This window comes from Pinus tabuliformis, chromosome 4_2 (assembly GCF_031772625.1).
Source record: "Pinus tabuliformis cultivar Carrire ecotype Pingquan chromosome 4_2, CPIR1, whole genome shotgun sequence".
NCBI classification, from domain to species: domain Eukaryota; kingdom Viridiplantae; phylum Streptophyta; class Pinopsida; order Pinales; family Pinaceae; genus Pinus; species Pinus tabuliformis.
In genome coordinates, this window is record NC_142304.1 from 531,376,643 (window position 1) to 531,403,874 (window position 27,232).

The 27,232-nt window shown below is 38.1% G+C and overlaps 1 protein-coding gene across 1 annotated transcript; it reads right to left on the reverse strand.

Moving 5' to 3' along the window:
* Window positions 1-13,741: 13,741 nt before the first annotated feature.
* Window positions 13,742-14,791, reverse strand: LOC149170367 (putative E3 ubiquitin-protein ligase ARI7). Its single transcript, XM_089425539.1, has 3 exons — window positions 14,642-14,791; window positions 14,243-14,377; window positions 13,742-14,125 (listed from the first exon to the last, which is right to left on the reverse strand). Exons 1-3 carry the CDS (start codon window positions 14,789-14,791, stop codon window positions 13,742-13,744), a joined length of 669 nt encoding a protein of 222 aa, XP_089281665.1.
* Between the last annotated feature and the right edge of the window lie 12,441 nt (window positions 14,792-27,232).

Sequence of the window (27,232 nt, forward strand, 5' to 3'; positions counted from 1 at the left end):
TGCAGGAATCATCTTTCCAGCAAACGAAGCAGAATGGATAAGGGGAATATTCATCCAGAACAAAAAGGTCGCTATGGAAATAAGGGTCTGTGTATAGTACAACAAGCTTAACAATGATTATGTCCATGACCCATTCCCCACGCCTTTCAATGATGAGGTCTTTTATAATGTTGCGGGGAATGAAACCTAATCCTTCACAGATGGGTTCTCAGGGTACCATCAGGTTCGAATAACAGAGGACGACAAGTAGAAAACAATGTTCACCAAAGAATGGGGCTCGTATGCATACCACATCATGCCTTTTGGCCTAAAGAATGCACCTTTTGTGTTCTCCCAAATTATTATCACCATTTTCAGAGACTACATTCACCGGTTCCTGGAGGTATACATGGACGGTTGGATAGTTTACAATCTATTGAAAAAACATTCTAGCTTACTTAGAGTAATGTTCGATTGGTGCAAACAACTACAAATCTCCCTAGACATGAAGTGTATCTTTGTATTTCTATTTGGCACGTTGTTGGGACACATCATTTGCAAAGAAAATGTTTGTGTGTACCTTGCAAATACCATGTTTTTGTTGACCAATTCTGCTTCACATATACACAATTTTCGTAGAAATCAAAATCCAGAGAGTTAGACATATGTTCTACCATACCTTTACCATGAATTATTTGAAGGCCCTTCTCTCCAATATTTCCAAGCCTTTGATGCCATAGCATGGTATTTTCTCCAGAGACCATTAGATTTTCTGCCCCAGTTTCAGGAACCACAGAACTATTGCACCCATTGATAACAGTGGTACCTTGAATCTTGTACAGAGTTCCAGTCTAAACTCCCTGCATCAATACCAGTGCTCCCTGAAGCATCTTGTAGGTATATTTCTCGAACACTCTTTTTAGACCTACAACATCCATCTTGCTTACATAAATTATATTTCTGACCAAATACGAATATGTAGAGCACCTCAAAGTGTTCTACTCCTTCTACCTTGCAACTTCAACTTGACTTTTCTGCGACCACATATTCTTGCATTCCTGTCATCCCCTAAGAAGACATCATCACCATCATATTTCTCATACTCGCATAACCACTCTCTACGGGGATTGAAGTGAAAGGATGCATCTGAGTCAATGAACCATGACTCATGATCTACATGTGTACTTGAAGAAGAATCCAAGTACACATCCCCACCTTCATCTAAGGTGGTTTTTTCACATCTGCAGAAGGAGCATCATCAGATCCCTTTCCTTTCTCAGGTACTTTAGATTTACAGCCCCTTTTGAAGTGCCCTTCCTTTCAGCGTTTCCAGCACACCTTTATAGGTTTTCTTGGAGATTTAGATCTCCTTCTGGATTAAAATCTCCCACTCGACAACTTACTTTTGTTTGTGTTTTGGGACCATCATCGTACGTACAAGGCATCACCATTCTGGCCCTCCATATTTTTCCATCTCATCTCCTCTCACAACAAGGATGAGACTATTTCATCAAATCGCAACGCAGTTGCATTGATACATATTGTGACAACCAAACTACCCACGAATCTGGTAGTGAACACAACAAACGGATGCACCTATCTTCATTTGAAATTTTAATATCAACAGATAGTAACTGGCCTACCACAATATTAAAGGAATTCATATGCTTTGTTAACGAGTCTCCATCTTTCATCCATGGTTATACAACATTTTTTATAGGAACATTTTATTCACCAGAGACTTAGATTGGTAGAATGTCCCTAACTTGTCCCACAAATCCTTCGCTGAAGCTTCCCCTGATAAATTCAACAATACCGAATCCAAGACACACAATTGTATTGTGCTCTTTGGTTTCCGATCCAACTTCGCCAAGTCTTCAACTGACATTATTGTTGGTTTAGTACCCGGATGTACCGCAATCACTGATGTTTATCCACTAGTAGATCCTCCATCTTGAGTTTCCACAACTCAAAACTTTAACCATTAAATTTTTCGGTCTCTATCTTTACATTTCTCACCATCTTCTTTCACCATAAGAATTGATTGTGCAGATCTCCTACTGAATAGGGTCTGCCACATGCACGAGAAGAAAACCTCTCAACAAGAAAAGGTGTCCCCGATTGAACTGTATGAAGCCTCATTTCCAATAAATTTGGTCGTTGTTCCAGAGCTAATCATTATCCCTCCCGCTCCTCGGTTTCTTGAAACCGCATAGCTTGCAACTTCCCCCCAAGGCCACTCAGAAAAATCTATTGCTAGCAACCAACCCTTGCAAAGCAACATCTCAGACACATCAACAATGCAACCTGAGAACCTTTAGCACTAGTTGTTCGAATTTATCCAACGTGCAACTCATAGGGCTGAACAGATCCATAATGACCTGGTCACCTAGCACGAGCACCAGAAGCACTATCAGCTTGCACATTGGCCGGCTGATGCGATCGTATTTAGACAACATAAATGGAACTTGTGGTCACCAACAAGGAGCTGAAGAAGAGTTTACATACGGTAAGACTAGTGCTGTCCAATCCAGCCACAAGCTACATCACAGAGATCGAGCTGAAACTCCACAGGGTCGCTGTGCTAAAAGATTCGCGTTGCCCTGCGGATGGTTATGTGCTAAGGGAGCAAGTCAACAATTGGTCAGGTAGCTTTGCCATGAAAAACTAGCAACTGTATCCACCCCGCCAACAACTCCACCAACGCATCACTGATAACAAGACCTGTAGGGACAAAGGCCAGGTAAAGAAAATCAATGACGAGATCAACTCCCTCCAGGCTAGGGTACAACAAATTGAGGAGGAATCGGACAAGACAAAAAAGAAAATTCTTGATTCTAGGCCACCAGTTGATAAGCATTTGATTACTCTGCGGGAGGTATGGAGGTATGTGATGAGGTCGAAGAATAGTGGAGCACCGTGCAAAACACCCACCCTGATCAACTGAACTGCATATCAACGCTTGAATTTCTCCAAAAGGCAGAAACCCTCACACGCATCTTGGAGATGACATTGGAAGATTATAACCGCTTCCGCGAGGAAAGATTGTCGCAGTACCTCAGTTGGCACCTTCATTTGGAAAAGAAGGCAAAAGTGTAGCAAAAGTTGTCTCGCATGACTCAAGACCAACACAACCAGAGGCAGAATCAGCGGCACCGAAAGAAGAAGAACGAGCACATCAACAAGAAATAACATCACGCCAGGAACAAAAAACAGAGCTGACAACACTTGAGATAGATGGTCTGAGCCTCTTGGGGAGTTCATTTTGAATTTTGGAGTTTGGAGGGAAGAAATGTCAGGAATAGGTGGCGGGGATAATGGTTCAGGTTGCGGAGCTGATAACCAAAGGAAAGGGACAGGAACAGAGAGTGAATGGGCAATTGCGGTAAGGTGGTGGAAGAATACAAAAGAAACCAAGCAAGGGAAATAGAAGCCATCTGAGCATGGAGTCAACCAAGCGGAATTGGCAGTGGGAATGTAGATCAAAGGACAAAGGGAAAAAGATAGCACAAGGAAGAGGTCGGCAATGAAGAGGGTGAGAAAGGGTAGGACTATCCTCTTATTTTCTTATTTCCATTCTAGTGAGTTGCATTCTATGAAACTATAAGTTGGATATTTCCAAGAAACTATAAGTTGCTATATGTGTCAAGAAAAATTCTATTGAAATACAAGATACTTGAATGAGATTTAATCCAATTATCTATGCAAGCATCACAAACCAATTTTTATCTAGTCTCTCTAGGTGCTAAAACATGTTGAATAACTACATCAAAGCTAAGCTAGAATTGAACCTTGCCTAACTATGAAGAACTTGTTGCTTCCCACTATAGAATACAACCCCTTTTAACATTAAATTGAAAAGTATATAATGTAATTTATTAAACTTATAAGTGCATGTCCTAAGACCATTTAATATAACCTCCATAAATGAAATCACACATAAAATATAAATATAAATCTCCACTTCTTATTAAAATAAATATTACAATCATATAATAATATTGAACTAATAATCAATCACAAAGATTTAAGTGCCATAAACCAAGACCCTTATTATGTCCAAACAAAGATATACATGGGTAATATGATAGAGAAAATAAAATTAATCTTCGAGATTACTTGCACCAAAAGAAATTGCTTAAACATGGAGATATACTTTAATCCACTTATCTCTACACAATTTACACTTAACAAAACAAGTCCACGTATAAAGAATAGATACATCACAAGTAAATCTTTGCTTCCCGTTATGAGATTCCACTAAAAACAAAGATGAATTTTATTAAAATAAACGATCATGAAATATTAATGACAGACAATAATATTGACTGGATAATCAATCAAAAGGATTGGGTTGCCACAAACGTCCAAGATCGTTAATAGGCTGGAACCAATAAAGATATGACAAAATGTGAGAAAAATTCATCCAAGTCCAGCGGCCACTTGCACTGCTTAATAATAATAAGTGACTGCTGGTTCTAGTAATAATTGCTTCTTCATGCGCACCCTGTTGGTGCATTAATCCCACTAACTTCGGAGAGATTGTTTTCAAAAGCCTGAATTAGGTTTTCACAGAAATCAAAATCCAGAGAGTTAGACATATGTTCTACCATACCTTTACCATGACTTATTTGAAGGCGCTTCTCTCCAATATTTCCAAGCCTTTGATGCCATAGCATGGTATTTTCTCCAGAGACCACTAGATTTTCTGCTCCAGTTTCAGGAACCACAGAACTATTGCACCTATTGATAACAGTGGTACATTGAATCTTGTACAGAGTTCCAGTCTAAACTCCCTACATCAATACCAGTGCTCCTCGAAGCATCTTGTAGGTATATTTCTCGAACACTCTTTTTAGACCTACAACATCCATCTTGCTTACATAAATTAGATTTCTGACCAAATACGAATATGTAGAGCACCTGAAAGTGTTCTAATCCTTCTACCTTGCAACTTCAACTTGACTTTTCTGCGACCAAAGATTCTTGCATTCCTGTCATCCCCTAAGAAGACATCATCACCATCATATTTCTCATACTCGCATAACCACTATCTACGGGGATCGAAGTGAAAGGATGCACCTGAGTCAATGAACCATGACTCATGATCTACATGTGTACTTGAAGAAGAATCCAAGTAAACATCCCCTTCATCTAAGGTGGTTTTTTCGCATCTGCAGAAGGAGCATCATCAGATCTCTTTCCTTTCTCAAGTACTTTAGATTTACATTCCCTTTTGAAGTGCCCTTCCTTTCAGCATTTCCAGCACACCTTTACAGGTTTTCCTGGAGATTTAGATCTCCTTCTAGATTAAAATCTCCCACTCGACAACTTATTTTTGTTTATGTTTTGGGACCGTCCCAAGAAAAGCAAAAAAAATCAGTCATACAGAACTATTTTTAACGAAATGAACAATACGATTGACTAGATTGTTCTTTATCCAATTGAATAATGGAAATATTCATTATATTACCGATACAATTTGTACATACTATGATATACAACTTTACTCCACCATTCATTTTGTTACACATGAACTCTTCCATCTTGGAGAGATGGCTGAGCGGACCAAAGCGACGAATTGCTAATCTGTAGTACGGATCATCCATACCGAGGGTTCGAATCCCTCTCTCTCTGTTCGTCCACTATTGATCCTGAAAACGAATAACCCCGAATCTTTCTAAGGAACGGAAAAGGCCCATTAACCTAGAGACTTCCTATTTTGACCTTTTTTTCATTGCATAGCACAAAATGATAAAGTTATCATTTTGACTGAGCATTTGAACTCAGTATTTTAATTTTTTCCCGCAGTGCAGTAAAGTATTACTGTTTATGGAACAGTAATAGCTCCACTCCTTAGTAGAAAAATGATATTTTTTCATCAAAAATTGTATCTGACTTAGTCCATAAATTGCAAAGGTATCGTTCATGAACGAATGGAAGGATTAGAATATCTCGTTTCTTTCCTCTTTTTTTATCAATATAAATGGGACCAATCCCTACATTGTGTATTGGTACATACAAACGTTAAAATATCTTTGCCTCTCCCTGCTATTATGTATGAACAAAATTGTTTCAAACCTGTTCCATCATTAGCAATGTCCAAGTGAATAGATGTTCACTTTCGAGATGATCCGGGTCTAGCTCGATAACATGATCTCTTCCAATCCAATGTGAGAAAGTTACATAGTGTCTACTTTTTCCGATAAAGGGGTGTTTGCATGGGTTTGCCTTGGTATCGCGTTCATACCGTCGTATTGAATGATCCTGGATGGTTAATTTCTGTACATATAATGCATACAGCTCTAGTTGCTGGTTGGGCTGGTTCAATGACTCTATACGAATTAGCAGTTTTTGATCCATCTGATCCTATTCTTGATCCAATGTGGAGACAAGGTATGTTCGTTATACCTTTTATGACTCATTTGGGAATAAAGGATTCATGGAGTGGATGCAACATCACCGGAGAAACTGTAATTAATCCCGGTATTTGGAGTTATGAAGGTGTGGCTGGGGTACATATCATGTTTTCTGGCCTGTGCTTTTTGGCAGCTATCTGGCATTGGGTATATTGGGATCTGGACATATTCTGTGATGAACGTACGGGAAAACGTTGTTTAGATTTGCCAAAAGTATTTGGAATTCATTTATTCCTCTAAGGAGTAGCTTGTTTCGGATTTGGAGCATTTCATATAACGGGTTTGTATGGTCCGGGGATATGGGTGTCTGATCCTTATGGACTAACTGGAAAAATACAGCCAGTGGATCCAGCATGGGGAGCTGAAGGTTTTGATCCTTTTGTTCCAGGAGGAATAGCTTCTCATCATATAGAAGCAGGTATTTTGGGTATATTAGCAGGTCTATTCCATCTCAGTGTTCGTCCTCCCCAATGTTTATACGTAGGATTACGCATGGGGAATATTGAAACGGTCCTATCCAACAGTATTGCTGCTGTGTTTTTTGCAGCTTTCATTGTTGTTGGGACCATGTGGTATGGCTCTGCAACTACTCCGGTCAAATTATTCGGTCCCACTCATTACCAGTGGGATCAGGGATACTTCCAACAAGAAATAGATCGACGGGTTCGTGCCGGTCTGGCCGAAAATTTAAGCCTATCAGAAGCTTGGTCCAAAATTCCTGAGAAACTTGCTTTTTATGACTACATTGGTAATAATCCAGCTAAGGGGAGGTTATTCAGAGCAGGTGCAATGGACAATGGAGATGGAATAGCTGTTGGTTGGTTAGGACACCCTATCTTCAAAGATAAGGAGGGAAATGAGCTTTTTGTACGTCGTATGCCTACCTTTTTCGAAACATTTCCAGTAGTTCTGGTGGACAAAGAAGGAATTGTGAAAGTCGATGTTCCTTTTAGGAGGGCAGAATCAAAGTATAGTGTTGAACAAGTAGGTGTAACTGTTGAGTTCTATGGTGGTGGACTTGACAGGGTCAGTTTTGGTGATCCTGCTATAGTTAAAAAATACGCTAGACGTGCTCAATTAGGTGAAATTTTTGAATTAGATCGTGCTACTCTAAAATCTGATGGTGCTTTTCGTAGTAGTCCAAGGGGTTGGTTTACTTTTGGACATGCTACATTTGCTCTCCTTTTCTTTTCTGGACACATTTGGCATGGTGCTAGGACCTTATTCAGAGATGTTTTTGCTGGTATCGACTCGGATCTGGATTCTCGAATAGAATTTGGAGCATTCCAAAAACTGGGAGATCCAACTACTAAAAGACAAGTGTTATGATATTGCTCCTATCTCTTCTCTAATAAATATTAGTACGAAAGCTATCTCCATAATTGTAAATTAAGATCAAATCAAATCTATGGAAGCATTGGTTTATACATTCCTGTTGGTATCGACCCTAGGGATAATCTTTTTCGCTATTTTCTTCCGAGAACCACCCAAACTTCCGACTAAAGGGGGAAAATAATTTTGCTTCTCCAAATCGTCATTCTTTCTCTCCCATCAAAGAAAGAACGACCTTCCCTATAGGGAAGGTCATTCTTTCAATTAGTCCTCGTGATCCTCAAAAGGATCCCTAAGTTGTTTAGAGGGTTGCCCAAAGGCGGTGTATAGGGCATAACGAGTAAAGCTTACAAGTAAACAAGATATGGAGATGGTGACTAAGGTTGCAGTTTCCATTATTAGGTGATCCCAATATCATGGTATGTTTACCATATAATAACAAAGTTAACAGACCTCAACCAATACAATAGTTTCTATGGCTACACAGACCATTGATGATACTTCCAAAACCACGCCAAAAGAAACCCTTGTAGGAACTACCTTAAAACCGCTTAATTTAGAATATGGTAAAGTAGCTCCTGGATGGGGAACTACTCCTCTTATGTGTTTTGCAATGGCTCTATTTGCAGTATTCCTATCTATTATCTTGGAGATTTATAAATCTTCCGTTTTATTGGATGGGATTCCAGTTAGTTGGGGCTGAGGAACTCCAAAATTCACTTGGTGAGCTCTTGAAGAAAAAAAAAGAACTTGAGGGATTCAAACCCAGACCAAATAGTGGCTTTGAGTTTTTAGCTTATCTTGTTCCAATAGTTTGATCGTGTAATTATTTTTCTCTAAGGATTTTTGGAATATGGGTGTGCGACTTGTTGAAATCGATCCATATTTATAGTGCAGAAGACCGATCTGTTATCTTCATCAAGATGGTCCTACCTCGTTGGATATTTAATTTCTAGAATATTGAATCTCTAGAGAACGAGGTCTATCATAGATATGTTCCGGAAGATCTGAACTATGGTTTGTACCTATCATTTCCTCGTCACCAGACTTCCAATAAAGAAATTGAAAGAGGTATTTCCTATAATAAATCGAAGGATCTATCCCCTCTCATAATTATGCTAATTATGAACAAAGAATGTTATAGTATCTGATTTCTCTTAGTTAGCATATTTCGTCGAATGAGCGAAAATGAAAAGGTTATTACCCAGAGAACCTTTTGGGGATTTGATAAAATCATCGGGGTCTAATTGAAATCTAAGGTTTGGATTGATTCATCTATTGAGATCTCGACAAGATAATTCCTATAAACCGTCTATATTAGTTCTTTTCTAGGGAACTGATATCACACAAATAGGGTAAAAGATCGTAAAAGATCGTTGAAATTTTGGCACTTTTTGAAATTTTGGCACTATAGAGTCTTCTAATAGAAATGCTGGATTGTTTCGAATGATCTTCATTTCTCCAGCCGGTCAGGCAACGAACCCTCAAGTATCTCTTTTCCAAAATTTATTTATTATCGTACGTACAAGGCATCACCATTCTGGCCCTCCATATTTTTCCATCTCATCTCCTCTGACAACAAGGATGAGACTATTTCATCAAATCGCAACGCAGTTGCATTGATACATATTGTGACAACCAAACTACCCACGAATCTGGTAGTGAACACAACAAACGCATGCACCTATCTTCATTTGAAATTTTAATATCAACAGATAGTAACTGGCCTACCACAATATTAAATGCATTCATATGCTTTGTCAACGAGTCTCCATCTTTCATCCATGGTTGTACAACATTTTTATAAGAACAGATTATTCACCAGAGACATAGATTGGTAGAATGTCCCTAACTTGTCCCACAAACCCTTCGCTGAAGCTTCCCCTGATAAATTCAACAATACCGAATCCAAGACACACAATTGTATTGTGCTCTTTGCTTTCCGATTGATCCAGGTGGATGTTGGTGGCCAGCCACCTATCCCATTTGGACCCCCACAACTGTCTCTTTCAATTTTTCAGTTTCCTTATTATAGCATAGTTTACTATTTTTAGCAGTTTTTCGGGTCCTAAACTTCCGGAGTCGTTTTGACGCCCTAAACGACGTTTTCTGGGAAATCCACCGCCAGTGATTTTTCTGATAAAAATCGTCTTTTGCGTCGTAGTCCTCGGAGAGATCTTTCCAACTGGCTATCATGCGCGTCAAACGGAGATAGTACGACCAATTCGCGACCCCGGGAAGTTGATGTACCAATGTACCCAAAAACGGGGCCCACAATTTGGCATTTCATCTTCTAGGGTTAGGTTTTGGAATGTGAAGGGTTTTCCATTGTTTCTCAACAATAAATAGGCCCTCAAGCCTCATTGTAACACAGTTCAAAACAGTTCAGAGGCATGTAGCCGACACATCTCTTCGCAGAGATAAGCTACGATCGCCCTAGCTGGTTTATTTCTATTTGTAAGCATATTTCAATATTCTCCATTAATGAAATGAAGTATTATTTCCGCTGCATCTTTATTTTTATGGTTATCGCATCTCTATATTTATGGTTATCTCTATAATCTATTGCGTTCCTGCTTAAATCCGGATCAATGGTATCAGAGCGGTCTGCTTTTTCTCTGTTTTTCTTTGCATGTCCCCAACGAGGTCGGGATATAAGGAGTTAGGGCTTGAATTGGTCGAACCTTTGCAAGATCAGCCTCGCAAATCTCGACGACCTCCCATGGCAGATGAGAAGAAAGACGAGGGGGCAGGAGATCCTATCTATATTATTTATTTTTCTAGGGAACTGATATCACACGAATAGGGTAAAAGATCGTAAAAGATCGTTGAAATTTTGGCACTTTTTGAAATTTTGGCACTACAGAGTCTTCTAATAGAAACGCTGGCTTGTTTCGAATGATCTTCATTTCTCCAGCCGGTCAGGCAACGAACCCTCAAGTATCTCTTTTCCAAAATTTATTTATTATCGTACGTACAAGGCATCACCATTCTGGCCCTCCATATTTTTCCATCTCATCTCCTCTGACAACAAGGATGAGACTATTTCATCAAATCGCAACGTAGTTGCATTGATACATATTGCGACAACCAAGCTGCCCACGAATCTGGTAGAGAGCACAACAAATGGATGCATCTATCTTCATTTGAAATTTTAATATCAACAGATAGTAACTGGCCTACCACAATATTAAAGGCATTCATATGCTTTGTCAACGAGTCTCCATCTTTCATCCATGGTCGTACAACATTTTTTATAAGAACAGTTTATTCACGAGAGACTTAGATTGTTAGAATGTCCCTAACTTGTCCCACAAACCCTTCGCTGAAGCTTCCCCTGATAAATTAAACAATACCAAATCCAAGACACACAATTGTATTGTGCTCTTTGCTTTCCGATCCAACTTCGCCAAGTCTTCAACTTACATTATTGTTGGTTTAGAACTCGGATGTACCGCAATCACTGATGTTTATCCACTAGTAGATCCTCCATCTTGAGTTTCCACAACTCAAAACTTTAACCATTAAATTTTTCGATCTCTATCTTTACATTTCTCACCATCTTCTTTCACCATAAGAATTGATTGTGCGGATCTCCTACTGAATAGGGTCTGCCACATGCACGAGAAGAAAACCTCTCAACAAGAAAAGGTGTCCCCGATTCAACTGTTTGAAGTCTCATTTCCAATAAATTTGGTCGTTGTTCGAGAGCTAATCATTATCCCTCCCGCTCCTCGGTTTCTTGAAACCGCATAGCTTGCAACTTCCCCCCAAGGCCACTCAGAAAAATCTATTGCTAGCAACCAACCCTTGCAAAGCAACATCTCATACACATCAACAATGCAACCCGAGAACCTTTAGCACTAGTTGTTCGAATTTATCCAACGTGCAACTCATAGGGCTGAACAGATCCATAATGACCTGGTCACCTAGCACGAGCACCAGAAGCACTATCGGCTTGCACATTGGCCGGCTGATGCAATCGTATTTAGACAACATAAATGGAACTTGTGGTCACTAACAAGGAGCTGAAGAAGAGTTTACATATGGTAAGACTAGTGCTGCCCAATCCAGCCACAAGCTACATCACAGAGATCGAGCTGAAACTCCACAGGGCCGCTGCGCTAAAAGCTTCGCGTTGCCCTCGCAGATGGTTATGTGCTAAGGGAGCAAGTCAACAATTGGTCAGTTAGGTTGGCCATGAAAAACTAGCAACTATATCCACTATGCCAACAACTCCACCAACGCATCACTGATAACAAGACCTGTAGGGACAAAGGCCAAGTAAAGAAAATCAATGATGAGAACAACTCCCTCCATGCTAGGGTACAACAAATTGATGAGGAATCGGACAAGACAAAAAAGAAAATTCTTTATATTAGGCCACGAGTCGATAAGCATTTGATTACTCTGCGGGAGGTATGAAGGTATGTGACGAGGCCAAATAATAGTGGAGCACCGTGCAGAACACCCACCCTGATCAACTGAACTGCATATCAACGCTTGAATTTCTCCAAAAGGAAGAAACCCTCACACGCATCTAGGAGATGACATTGGAAGATTATAACCGCTTCCGCGAGGAAAGATTGTCGCAGTACCTGAGTTGGCACCTTCATTTGGAAAAGAAGGCAAAAGTGTAGCAAAAGAAGTTGTCCCGCGTGACTAAAGACCAACACAACCAGAGGCAGAATCAGCAGCACCGAAAGAAGAAGAACGAGCACATCAACAAGAAATAACATCACGCCAAGAACAAAAACAGAGGTGACAACACTTGAGATAGATGGTCCGAGCCTCTTGGGGAGTTCGTTTTGAATTTTGGAGTTTGGAGGGAAGAAACGTCAGGAATAGGTGGCGGGGATAATGGTTCGGGTTGGACAGGAACAGAGAGTGAATGGGCAATTGCGGCAAGGTGGTGGAAGAATACAAAAGAAACCAAGCAAGGGAAATAGAAGCCATCTGAGCATGGAGTCCACCAAGCGGAATTGGGAGTGGGAATGTAGATCAAAGGACAAAGGGAAAAAGATAGCACAAGGAAGAGGTTGGCAATGAAGAGGGTGAGAAAGGGTAGGACTATCCTCTTATTTTCTTATTTCCATTCTAGTGAGTTGCATTATATGAAACTATAAGTTGGAGATTTCCAAGAAACTATAAGTTGCTATATGTGTCAAGAAAAATTCTATTGAAATACAAGATACTTGAATGAGATTTAATCCAATTATCTATGCAAGCATCACAAACCAATTTTTATCTAGTCTCTCTAGGTGCTAAAACATGTTGAATAACTACATCAAAGCTAAGCTAGAATTGAACCTTGCCTAACTATGAAGAACTTGTTGCTTCCCACTATAGAATACAACCGCTTTAAACATTAAATTGAAAAATATATAATGTAATTTATTAAACTTATAAGTGCATGTCCTAAGACCATTTAATATAACCTCCATAAATGAAATCACAAATAAAATATAAATATAAATCATCTTATTAAAATAAATATTACAAACATATAATAATATTGAACTAATAATCCATCACAAAAATTTAGGTGCCATAAACCAAGATCCTTATTATGTCCAAACAAAGATATACATGGGTAATATGATAAAGAAAATAAAATTAATCTTCGAGATTACTTGCACCAAAAGAAATTGCTTAAACATGGAGATATACTTTAATCCACTTATCTCTACACAAGTTACACTTAACAAAACAAGTCCACATATAAAGAATAGATACATCACAAGTAAATCTTTGCTTCCCGTTATGAGATTCCACTAAAAACAAAGATGAATTTTATTAAAATAAATAATCATGAAATATTAATAACAGACAATAATATTGACTGGATAATCAATCAAAAGGATTGGGTTGCCACAAACGTCCAAGATCGTTAATAGGCTGGAACCAACAAAGATACGACAAAATGTGAGAAAAATTCATCCAAGTCCAGCGGCCCACTTGCACTGCTTAATAATAATAAGTGACTGCTGGTTCTAGTAATAATTGCTTCTTCATGCGCACCCTGCTGGTGCATTAATCCCACCAACTTCGGAGAGATTGTTTTCAAAAGCCTGAATTAGGTTTTCAAAATATTGGCCCGTCGATTTTGTGAGCTTTTCAAGCCTGATACAGAAGTCATCAAAATCGCGCAACGCCTTTTTCCCAGTCGAATTATCAGTGTCAGCATTAAGGGCGATTTCTATATGGTCTTGCAACTCTCGTTCAACGCAATGATGAAGTCGTTCTAAACTACTTTCAGCTTCACCTTGCAGGAATTCGAAAAGATTTTGTTTTTTGCGAACAATATCAGCTTCCTGATCATGATCGCTGGATGCTGGGGTTAAATAATAGCCATATGCATATGTCCATTTAAGCATGTGCCTGCATTCTGCTATCTGCAACCATGCATCTACCATACATTTGAACTCTGTTAAACCATGCATCTATCTGCAACCATGCATCTACCATACATTTGAACTCTGTTTACACTCATTCAATATTTTAATCTCTACCTCTCGCACAGCCTGCAGATCAGATAACGCCTTTTCCTCTGACTTTTCATTTGCCTTCCATCTTTCCATGTAAAATACCAACCTATCCGAAGAAGATGTTTTAGCTGCAAACCTTTTCCAAGAATCGACGGAGGACTATATTGATTGCAAGAATTATGTTTAAACCAATCACCAAGGCATAACCAACAGAATTGAAATTCACACGGGGACGTACATGTCATGTGCATACACCCTTGATTTTTCTCTATTGGTCGATCACACTTTGGACACGGCTTGGAATTACAAAATTTGATCAATCCATTTTTTGACTGTGTCGCAGCCTATTGGACGATGAGACTCCTCTAAACAATTCCAGCAAAATTTATGTGAACAATTGCAGACAACCTCCTCATGAGTTACATTAGAATTAGCAGAGTCAACCTCCACACAGTAGCCACAGTCTGGCGCTGGACACCATTTAACCATACTGTTTTGTTCAACATATGACCTCACAAGATAGGTTCTATATTTGTTCGTATCTTCCTCAGATAACCCCAGAGAAAAAACCATGTCTTCACTCACAATGGCACGGCATCGTGGACCTTGATGTGGACATCGTAGGTTGAGGCATCCTGCACCATCATGATTTATTGATGTGTGAATAAAAGCTCGCCAACAATCTTGGCAAAATAAATGGTCGCAGTACTTGAGTGACTTCATGTCTCTGATCTTGAAATCATAGAAACATATCGGACAGGTAGTTAACTCCATTTTTTCTTCTTTGGTCTCATGTTTATCGTCCGGCTGCAACAATAGGCCCACAGCATTTCTCACTTTCTCCTAGTCTGCAAACGATTGATCGTTGGCATTAACAGAATTCCAACCGAAGTGACGCAAGAGAATAGCTGCCTCAGCTTCCGAGACAGCCAGCACAGTGGAAACGCTTTTGGTAGCATTGTGCAGACGCTCACCAATGTGACCGTGTTCAAGCAGGTTAAAGCTAAACCGCAATGTTGTCAAGAAACTGCGTCTCCTTACCTTTTTGTACTAAATCAATCTTTGCTTGGCTGATATTTATACTCATGTAACTTGGCGCAGATACCAAAAACCATTCATGAGCCGACATGGGTGATTATCCGGTTGATTTTAGACGTAATTTAAAATAATACTTACAACCCAAAGTAAAGCTGTTTCCCCGCCATCTATTTCTCCCACTAGGAGAAGCATTCTGTTGTCATTATTACTCTCTTTTTTTTTTTGAGGAGAAACATTCCGTTGTCATTATTAATGAATCACAAACCCTAACATCGACCCAATATATCTATGAAAGTATACTGAATTAAAATATTAAATTTTAACCAAATTTTTTTTGATATTTCTTCTAAATATGTCAAAAATTTCTTGTGGATTGATTCCTCCACTTTTTCTACTTTGAAAGAATCAAGATGGATGAAAAAGAAGATACTCATCCAATCCAGATCATACACCCCCATTTTGGGAGGATTTTGTTCCCAAAAGCATCTACTGAATGAGGTGAGTATATTTTGATGAAAACTTGACTAAACTGGGGGTCACTCAGTTTCATACATTCATGGACATCAAAATTATTTTCTTGTAGCTGATTGTCTGAAAAATTAAATGAGCATATTAAAACATAATTACCAATAGATTTAATATGCCAACATCAAGTAATAAGTTAACCTAAACATCACTTATCCGGATTAAAGGAATAACCTCTTCTATTTTTTTCTTAGCTTGAAACATATCAACATAAGTCTAGTCACACCTCAAGTGTTTTGTTAGGGGAGAAAGATGACAAGTATACCAAGCTTTTGATAATATGGGTTAAACACATTCCCTCGTGTTACTCCGTTGTGAGCAAGCCTATTGAGTAACCCAACAGAGTCACCTCAAGGAGATGCAAGCATCGCGTCATTGCCAGAAGACCTGTTTAATACCATGATGAAGTCGTTTGCATCACCTCATTGTGGAGGAAGCCTTTCTCTTCTTTAACCTTTATTTTATTTCCTTAAAGGTATGCTTGAAGCATTTATTGAATATTTGTAGTACAGGTGGAAGAGGCATCGTTACTCTGAGAACAAGAGAGGTTGTTCCTTGTTTAAGCAATTTGAAATATAACTGAAGTTAACATGTGCATTCTGAAGTTTTCTCCTCTCCCTTTTTTACTTCGCATATTCAAGATATCGAAACACCATTAAATAAAAGGCTTTGTCGGAATGAAAGTCCTAATAAAGATAGGGGCTTTGTTAGGTCCCTATAATACTAGTGTATTCCCTTATTATTATTGTCATTGTAACCCTTATTGTTATTGGTGTCCCCATGTTGTCCCCATATTGTTATTATTGTGCCCCATAGAAGCCCACTATTGTTATTGTTGTGTTCAGTATGTTTCCAAGCACCAACTTGGTCATTTGTGAGGCTCCAACATCTAGGATACCAACCTTGTCTTCTCAAGGCACCAACCTTGTGTTTAGGAGCACCAACTCCAAGGACACCAATCTTTCCAATTCTGAGGCACCAACCCCAAGGGCTCCAACCTTATCTTGTCAAGGCACCAACCTTGCTTGTTTGAGGGTCCAACCTTCAGGGCACCAACCCTTTGGGCTCCAACCCACTGCTATATTTTGTCTATATATGTTTGATTGTAATTCTCTGCTCCCAACATCTTCTTCACTGAATTCTGTCTATCTACACCTTCACTGCTACATCAATGAGAGCCTGTCTTCATATGAAGGAGTCTTCACAACTCTTCATATTGCCCTAACAGAGTCTGCAAAGTTATCTCATGATGATTTCAAATAGGCATGATGATCTCCAATAATGTTTCCAAGATTTGTTGAAGCTTTCCAACAAGATATTTGTGCTAAGCCACAACGTATGCACAAAAGGAATTCTCTATTTTCAAGTCTCTGTTCTTTACTATTGTGGTAACTGTTTCAAGCGTGACTGCTTCTCACTATTCTTGCTATCACGATCTCTTACTTCCTAGAACCAGACCAACAAATGCTTTAATGTCGGTGCTGGCTACTGCTCCCTTCAAACGATCTCAGATGAAGCTTTATTTTTCCCCTTCACAAAATTGTTCTTCAGGTTGTGTTATGTACTTGATTTATTAATCACACATCTAAGCCTTTCAAATATTAACCCAATCAACAGAATTTATTTGTCCTTCGGCTTCCTCCTGTCCTGCTGGACCTTCGGTTTCCTTCTGTCCTGTTGGACCTTTGGCTTCCTTCTGTCTTGCTAGACCTTTGGCTTCCTTCTGCCCTACTGGACCTTCAGCTTCCTTCTATCCTGCTGGACCTACAGATTACTTTTGTCCTTCTGCTTACATCTCTTTCACTCGATCTTCGGCTTCTTTTGTATCTTCATCGTCTTCCAAACCTTTGGCTTCTTGAGCTTTTGACTTCTTCTTTCATTCACTTGACCTTTCGGATTCCTCCATTCCTTCAATTTCATGAGTTGTGAACTATTACCTCTTCTCTATGATAGATGCCCGAGATACGTTACCGATATGGAGGTCCCACATGCCACGTCATCACCTTTAATTGTGATCGCAACTTCATGAAAAAATGGAGTTACTCCTTTAATCCTGCAAACGAACGTTGGTCCCACGTGAATACACACAACCGGATGCCAAATAAAATAATCTTGTGTCCATAAACTTCTTGGGTCCACTTAGTCCCAAGTCTTATTGGATTAATTCTCCACTGTCGATCTCATCATTAATCCGACAGTTGTTGATCCACCCGATCAACAAACCTAATAGCTGATACTACATCGTTTGATCAAGGCACGTTGGATCCAATGGTTCACAACGATATCGGTCAGGGAACATTCACGACACTTAACTGCCCTTACGGAGCCGATAAGGATTATAAATCCTCGATCTATAAAATTTCGAGTCCGTTTTGAGATTAACGTCCAATCACTTTATGACCCGATATCCATTGGGTATATGAGGTCATTAAATCTATGGCCTGCGGGTCTTCAACTAGTACATGGTTTAAAAACAGGTCTAACCCTCCCCGTTGACTGTGACGTTTCATGACTAGGATTTAGCGTGGTTCTTCAACTACGATGAAACATCCGTACACTCCTAACCTCCGCTCTTTCGATAACTGTTGCTCCAGTGATAACTCTTCACTGCTCTGCTCTTCCGATAGCTATTGCTCCTATGGCTTATCTCCTGTGACCTCCGATAACTCTGTTTATGCTCCTCCACTCTTTTCTTCATATCGGTTCTTCTTGGGCATATATTACATGTGATACTTCCGATATGTCTCCTCCGATGTTTTCTTCTTTTCTCCTCTGATATCGTTGTTGCTCTTCGTTCTTCTGATAACACTTACCCTTGGGCATATGTGATAACTTGCTTCCTTGATGGCTTCTGATGAACTCTTCCTCTTATTCTTTGGCTTCTTGCTCCTATTGCTTTACTGGATCTACTGCGTCATTTGCTGTTAAATTGTTGTTCAATTGACCTCCTGCGTCATTTGTTGTTTAATTGACCTCCCGCTTTTGAATTGTTGTTTAATTGACCTCGCATCATTTGTTGTTCAATTGACCTCCTGTTGTTCAATCCACTTGGGTCCTCCATCTCATCATATCATCATATATCAAACTTTCATCACTATGAGAATTATGACCAATGCGCATCAATGGGAAATCATGTATCAAAGAATTTGTAATCACAAACACTGCTATATTGACATTAATGACAACCTAGATTAACATGTTCATTTTATGTAATGTAAAGGATGTTTCCTCCTCGAAGAGACTACTTTTCAAGTCGTTGATATATCTCTTTCTTCTATTTTTATGAGCTTGTTGCATGACAATTGGTATGAGAGCTTTGGATTCTAGGGTTTCACTGCTTCAAATAGGTCATCGTGGAATTTTTGCTATACATTTTGTTTCTAAAAAGCTTCGGAAGCTGAAATTGAAACTCATTTGAGCCAAAATCGTGGCAAACCTCGTGACCGAATTTCAGATCTTGTCTAATTATAGTTTCAAAGATATGAACTGAGGAAGTTAGTCTGTTCAGAGGCTCCTAAATTCGATCTCAAACATGTCAGCATGGGAAAATCATCATAACTTTCTCTTTGACCATCAGATTCCAATTTTTTAAGAAGTGATAGAAAGAGGACAGACTGTAGTTTGTTGGGTATCATTTTCGGAGACGAAGGTAGACATCATGACATGTGGCATGTTGTACAAGTTCGCTCTATTGAGGTAGTCTATTATTCATTTTTTCTATATCAAGATACATTGTCCATTCATTTTTCAAATTATTGGCATGAACCATCCCTTCGTTTTTCCAGTTAATTAATAATTTTCAAGAGGGTTCTCCATTGTTGGTTGATATTTTTGCCATATTCCAGTGCTTCCATGGTAACATGACTCTATGGATATGGAAGCAATATTAAATCTTGATTGCATTATTCGGCCATGATAATGGGAACAAATTCTAGAAATAATAGTGTCTTACTTAGGGGAGTAAATTTAAATTTAGGTTATGGTGCCAAATTGTGTTCGAAAAACATCCTTGTAAAAAGGTGCCCTCTATATATTTAGTTTCCCAAATAGAGAATTATTTCATAAAATGCTTATTTGGTATTCTTTATTCATTCATGAATTACCTAATTATTTGGAACAATCATTTCTAAGGAGACTGTGTTAAAGAAATCTATGTAAATATTATTCATGTAGATTTGTACAACTGATTCCACCATATTTGAAGCTATGGAATTGTAATGAATGTGAAAGGACTAGATGTTAGCCTTTATATATCTCCACGTGGTTCATTGTTTTAGATGTTAGCCTTTATATATCTCCATGTGGTTCATTGTTTTAGACGTTAGCCTTTATATATCTCCATATGGTTCATTGTTTTAGACGTTAGCCTTTATATATCTCCATGTGGTTCATTGTTTTGATATTTGTATGCGATTTTGTTTTAAAGTTGTTCTTTTCAGGAGGGGTATATGCGTTGAAGATATTTCCACCAATGTGATGTTGCATTTTGATCCACAGTCTATAAGGTAGTTATCCTTTAATTCTCATTTTATTGGTGAAAAACTGGTTTTCCATAAAAGATTTGTTATTTACAATGGTCCTATGCAAAATTTTCTTCATGGTTTCTCCACCATTTTATGATTTTCAATCCAAAACTCATGCAAAGTCCTGTTAACTCTTGTACCAAAATCAAATTGCATGCAAAACCCACTGCATGCAAACTAGTTTCCTTTTTCGGTAAGGCATGTTTTGAGGAAAATTTAAGCCTTAAAGAGGAAAGAAATTTCTGTAGATAGAGGCAAGACATAGATAATATCCAGGCAAAGGAGAGGAGGAAGTGAGTAAGACAAGGAGCCCAACTTAATTCCAGGCCCCTAGTCACTTAGCTAAGTAATTATTTGGAACAATGGTTTATGAAGAAACTCTGCCAAGGATATCTATTAAGGTAGATTTGTACAACTCATTCCAACATATTTGAAGCTCTGGAATTGTAAAGAATGTGAAAGGACTAGATTTTAGACTATATATATCTCCACACGATTCATTGTTTTCATATTTGTATGAGATTTTGTTTTAAATTTGTTCTTTTCAGGAGGGGGTATATGCTTTAAAGATATTTCTACCCACTTTGATGTTGCATTTTGATCCACATTCTACAAGGTAGTTATCCTTTGAAGTTGAAGTCCCATCATATTTCCACTAAAAAAATGACAATAAAAGCAACACAAATGCACACAATGAGTGTCATTTCCTTCACTTCTTTCTCTAAAATCAAATTGTGCTTCTCTCTTTTCTCTACATCCAAATTATATGATTCTCTGTGTCTCTTTCTTTCTTCACACCTCGAGGCAATGCCAAGAGCCTATAATTCTACCTAGAATGGAGTTATCTATCTCATATATGGATGGGTGTGTAAAGCTACCATCAATGTGAATAAAATGAGTGCTTCTCAAGTTGTGGCATTCACTTTGGAGACATCCTTGCATGATTCCCAAAAAGATATCCAATAAGAGCTTCTCCCTACCTAATAAAATTTCCCTCCACCTTGAAAAAGGTTGGTTAGTTTTCTCATGCAGATTAAGTCTTGGATTGAGGCTCATCACTATGAAACTCATGGAATTCAGGTGGTACAAGCCGTAACAAAATGAAATCTATTTTAATTTAACGAGCAATTTGAAACAAACCATAGTCATTGGGGCTTTAGAGTGTGTGATTCTATGAAAAATTATCAAGTATGGTTTTAATCATAAACTAGAATCAAGTTATGTGAAATTGAATGTCCTTACTAAGGTTTTCTATTGCCTTTAGGCAATTTGACTTAATATAGGTTGTGCACTCCTTCGTTTTTGGGTATGATAGGTAGTCATAGTCCACCACGATGATGTTTGTATTTTGATTTGGAAACAATGCTTAGTGCTAAGGTTCTGGGATGAACTCTGGGTGGTAAACCATAACTTTCATCAAGGCAAGTTACAAGAGGGATTACTTGGAACCAAGTGAGATGAGTTTTCTCCTCAATTTTATTTATTTTTACATATTTTTTTGAGACTAAGGCGAATGCAACAAAAAATATGTAAAATCTTAGATTACTTTCATATGGAATTTTTAAAGGTTTGTGAAATTCTATTCTCTCGCAAGAAAAACAATATGTGAAAGGAATAAGAATTAAAAAAATACACAGAAATATGAAGTTTTAGATATCTGGTTTAAGTGATAAAATCTGCAACGAATAGTTGTATAATTCCTTGTGCTCTATTCTAGATATTTTTTTTATTGTTTATGGATTAACATGTTATATTTATTATTTTCATCAATGTTATTGGTTTCTCTTTTGGCTAGATAATTTAGGGCCTTCTTATCTGAAGTTTTCCAATGAAAGTTAGAGCTGAAGGAAAATGTGAAAATGAGCCTCCCCAAATAGTGGAGATGACAATGTTTGATTACTTTGTGAATAGAAAACAAACTCCTTTAGTTGATTCAGGTGATGTTTTGTGCTTAGATTTAAGTAGGAAAAAACAGCCCAATTATCTTCCATTAGAGGTGAGTATGATACTATTCTATGTATTATGCAATGGTCGTTTAAAAAAAACACAATTACACTAAAATCTTTAGGTGCCAATATATGCTAGTGAAGGCTTGAAATTGTGAACTTTCTAGGTGTCCATATATACCATTTCCATGGAAAAAGGTAATTAAATTATATGGTTGACCTTTATAGAAGGAGTGGATTAAAAAAACACCAAGTCACTAACCATTCTACACTAGAATAGTTGCTTTAAAAGGACACAGGAATGAGATTTAACCCAATTATCTATGCAAGCATTACAAACCAATTTTTATCTAGTCTCTCTAGGTGCTAAAAAATGTTGAATAACTACATCAAAGCTAAGCCAGAATTGAACCTTGCCTAACTATGAAGAACTTGTTGCTTCCCACTATAGAATCCAACCCCTTTAAACATTAAATTGACAAAGGTATAATGTAATTTATTAAACTTATACATGAATGTCATATGACCATTTAATATAACCTCGATAAATGAAATCACACATAAAATATAAATATAAATCATCACTTTTTTATTAAAATAGATATTACAACGTACAATATTATTGAACTAGTAATCAATCACAAGGATTTGGGTGCCCTGAACCAAGATCCTTATTATGTTCGAACAAAGATATACATGAATAATATGATAGAGATAATAAAAATTAATCTTCAAGGGAAAAGAACTACTTAGACATGCAGATGTGCTTTAATCCACTTATCTATACACAGGCTAGAAGACAAGTCCACGTGTTGGATAGATACATCAAAAGTAACACTTCATGAAAATTGAACCTTGCATTACAGTTTAAACTCCAATTTAAACTCTTTGCTTCCAGCTATGAATTTCCATTGAAAACAAAGATTAACCCTAGGTAAAATCACACATTAAATATAAATATAAATCGTCACATTTTATGAAAATAAATAATCCTCAAATATTAATAAGAGACAATAATATTGACTGTATAATCAATCTAAAGGATTTGGTTGCCACAAACATCCAAGATCCTTATTTTTGCTGGAACCAACAGAGATATGGAAAAATATGAGAAATATTAATCCGAGTCCACCGGCCCTCTTGCACTACCTAATAATAAATTACACCTGATTCTAATAATAATTGCTTCTTCATGCGCACCCTGCTCATGCATTAATCCGACCATCATCGGGTTGCAACAATAGGACCACACCATTCCTCACTTTCTCCTGACTTGTAAACCATTGTTCGTTGGCATTAATAGAATTCCAATTGAAGTGACGTAAAAGAATAGTTGCCTCGGCTTCAGAGATAACGAACAAAGTGGAAACGCTTTTGGTAGCATTATGCTGACGGTCACGGACGTCGTTCAGACTTAAAACCATATGTTTCAGACGTCTTTTATTGTCATCATGACGGTTGCGTGCTATTTCCACCATGCTTTCATATCTCAATTCTTCATATTCATCAACCTCTTCATTTTCCCTTTCGTTGCTTTTGCTGTCATATATCTTGTTATCATCGTACAATGCCATATTGGTGGAGATCGAGTAGATCAGAGTCTGAGAATATTTATTTTCGCAGCCTCGCGGAATCGACAGAAACAAAACGTTCTGTTCGCTTCACTTTTTTGTACAAAATCAATCTTTGCTTAGCTAATATTTATAGTGATGTTCCTTAGCATATATACCAAAAAATATTGAAGAGCCGACTTTGGTCATTATCTGCCTGCTTTTAAATGTAATTTAAAATAATGCTATTCTATTGTCATTATTACTTTCTCTGAGAAGAAGCATTCCATTTATTACCGATGGTATATGAGTTTCACACAAGACCATTGTTATTGTTGAATTGAGGCTTATGTGATCCAGAATAAGCATACGATAGAGGTTTATTTATAAATTACATCATCAATCATTTGTCAACCCCTATCATTTTTCCATAAATGGTTGATGATGTGTTTTACGGAAACCCCTATCATATACCATTCTCATTATTTTCATTTCCATAAAAAGAAAATAAAAAAATTAGTGATTTTTTTTGCTTTATGTGGAATTAATATGTAGTTTCTTTTGCTTTAAGTGGAATTAATTTCTTAGGTTTATCTTTAGTTACAAATTTTTCACGCGTTTCTTTATTTCCTCGATAATTTTTTTACCATGAAGTTATTGATTCTTAAATTTAAAAGATCGTTTGTTTTATATTTTAATAAAAAATTAAATTTTGTATATTTATATATATTGGGTACAATAATTTACATTTCAAATATAAAGTGTACAACAAAGATATGTAGAAATTTGAATAATATAACACTTATTCACAGAGATTATCCTTATTATACACTATTTGCGGAACGCATGCATAATACATAACCTCCTCTATCATTGATCATCAATTTGCGGAATTAAAAAAACAATCGCATGCGCACATTGAAACATCAATCACACATATCAACACAGTATGTAATGGGGAAAGCATACAACTGAAAACCCCCAACTATCTGTATATTATAACGATAGAGAACATGTAACAATACATAGTACAATACTCCTCACAAGTACTCAGTACTATCTCCACATGCTACACACAAACTAGCTCAGATCTGAACAAGTCACGGGTTCGAATCTCCTCCACTGTTTGCTTGCCTCTATTGCGCAATCCAAGTTGAGAATAGATCAGATCCAAGTTCGAATTCACTTGGCTTGTACTGTGCAGTCCTCATTGGCAATCTCAATCAATGATTGTTCAAATATCATGCATAACTATAGTCACAACTAATAGTAGTCTCACCCTTTCACCCACCTCTAACACTTGTCTCCACTGAACTGTACATGCACTGAGTTAACGGATGTATTCTTTAGTTGATTTATGAGTTAATAATTAGTGAATTAATTAACAATTAATTCACATCACTCATCACTAGTGTATTTGGCAGTTAGACTAAATACAACTAGTTCAACTAAGTCAAACTAAACACAACTCCATCAACTCCTCAATCAACTCCAGCAAACTCAATCACTTGAGTTCTAACTGAATTCCATCATGCGATAGCTCAACTAACCCATACGAAAATCATGTTTCCTTCTGGTAGTTGCATGTGCCACATCTGTAGCTTGAACTGAAGTGCTGCAAGAGGATAAGATAATGTTTATAGTCCAAATATTATTAAGAGCTAATAATATTCGACTTTTCTATTTTTTGACTCGCAATCTAAAAATAGACTCCACCCACATGTCTAAAAATAGAGGTCCATCTATCTTTACCAACATGACCAATCATCCATAAATAGTATCCTGCGACTCATAGACCATGATCCATATGTCTAAAAATAGACTTTGCACCAAAAATAGCCTGTGGGCCCACTTAGTGAAAGCGACTTCTTTTCACTAAGCTCCATCATCTTGTTGCATTTTCAACACTCCCTCTCAACAAGATATGGATTATCTGCAACCCCTATCCTGTCTCTGTGGTATTCGAATTTGCTCCTGGTGAGCGCCTTCGTCAAGATATGAGCATCCTGATCCTCCGTGGGAATATATGAAAGTAACACGATTCTCCGCTGCACACAATCTATGATATGATGGTACCTGATGTCGATGTGCTTGGATCTATCATGAAATACTAGATTAGCTGAGAGTTTAATGCAACTCTGGTTATCACAATAAATCACAGTAGGCTACAAGTGTGACCCAAACAACCCGACCAGGATCTTCCTCATCCATATAGCCTCGAATGCAACCAAACTTGCTGCCATATATACTAGACCTCTGCTGAACTGAGTGCCACAGATCTCTGCTTCCTACTGTACCAAGAAATTGTTGTTGACTCGATACTGAAGATCCCTCCAGATGTGCTATTTTTGTCCGTTGGGCTCCCTACCCAATCTACATCTGTGAAGCCACATAGCTTCACCTCATCCTCCTGTCTGTACCACAATCCAGATCCCGATGTGCCTCTGAGATAACACAATACATGCTTGCCTGCCTTCCAGCAGAGCTTGGTTGGCTTAACCATAGCTTGTGAAAACTGGTCAACAGCATAGCAAATATCGGGTCGTGTATTGACCAGATACATAAGCAACCCCACAAACTGTCGATAAACAGTAGCATCCACTACCTCCGCTAAAGTAGCATCCTCCTTCCTCCAACCGCCAGGAAGAGGAGTATCAACAAACTTGCAACCATGCATGTTGAACTTCTCGAGTATCTCCCGGGCATACTTACCCTGAGAAACAAATAGTCCATCACTGCACTGCCAAATTTCCAATCCCAAGAAATAATGAAGGAGGCCCAAGTCCTTCATCTCAAACTCTCTAGCAAGATCCTCCTTGCATGAAAGTATCAATAGCTCATCTCCCGTCAAAATCAAATCATCTGCATAAAGTACAATGATCAACAACTTACCCTCCACCACAATCTGGTATAGGTTAGGATCTGCCTCACTCTTGGAGAATCCAAGTTCAGTGAAATAACTGTCTATCCCTGTGTACCAAGCATGAGGTGCTTGTTTCAACCCATACAACACTCTCTTAAGCTTGCACACATGTGACTCTCTACTGAAAATCTCAAAACCTTCGGGCTGCTTTATGTACATCTCCTCCTCAATGACTCCGTTGAGGAACGCAGCATTCACATCCACCTTATGGATGTGCCACCCCATCTGCACTGAGAGAGCAAGAATCGTCTGTATGGAAGAATACCTTGTGATAGGTGCAAAGGTCTCCTCATAATCGATCCCCTCTATCTGTGAGAAGCCTCGGCAACAAATCTTGCCTTGTACTTCTCCACACTCCCGTCAGCTACCTGCTTCACTTTGTAGATCCATCTCGAACCCACCACTAATTTCCCCTCCGGTCTTGGGACATTCTCCCATGCACTGTTTCTGACAATCGAATCATACTCTTCCACCATGGCATCTACCCATGCAGGATCCTCCACAGCTTC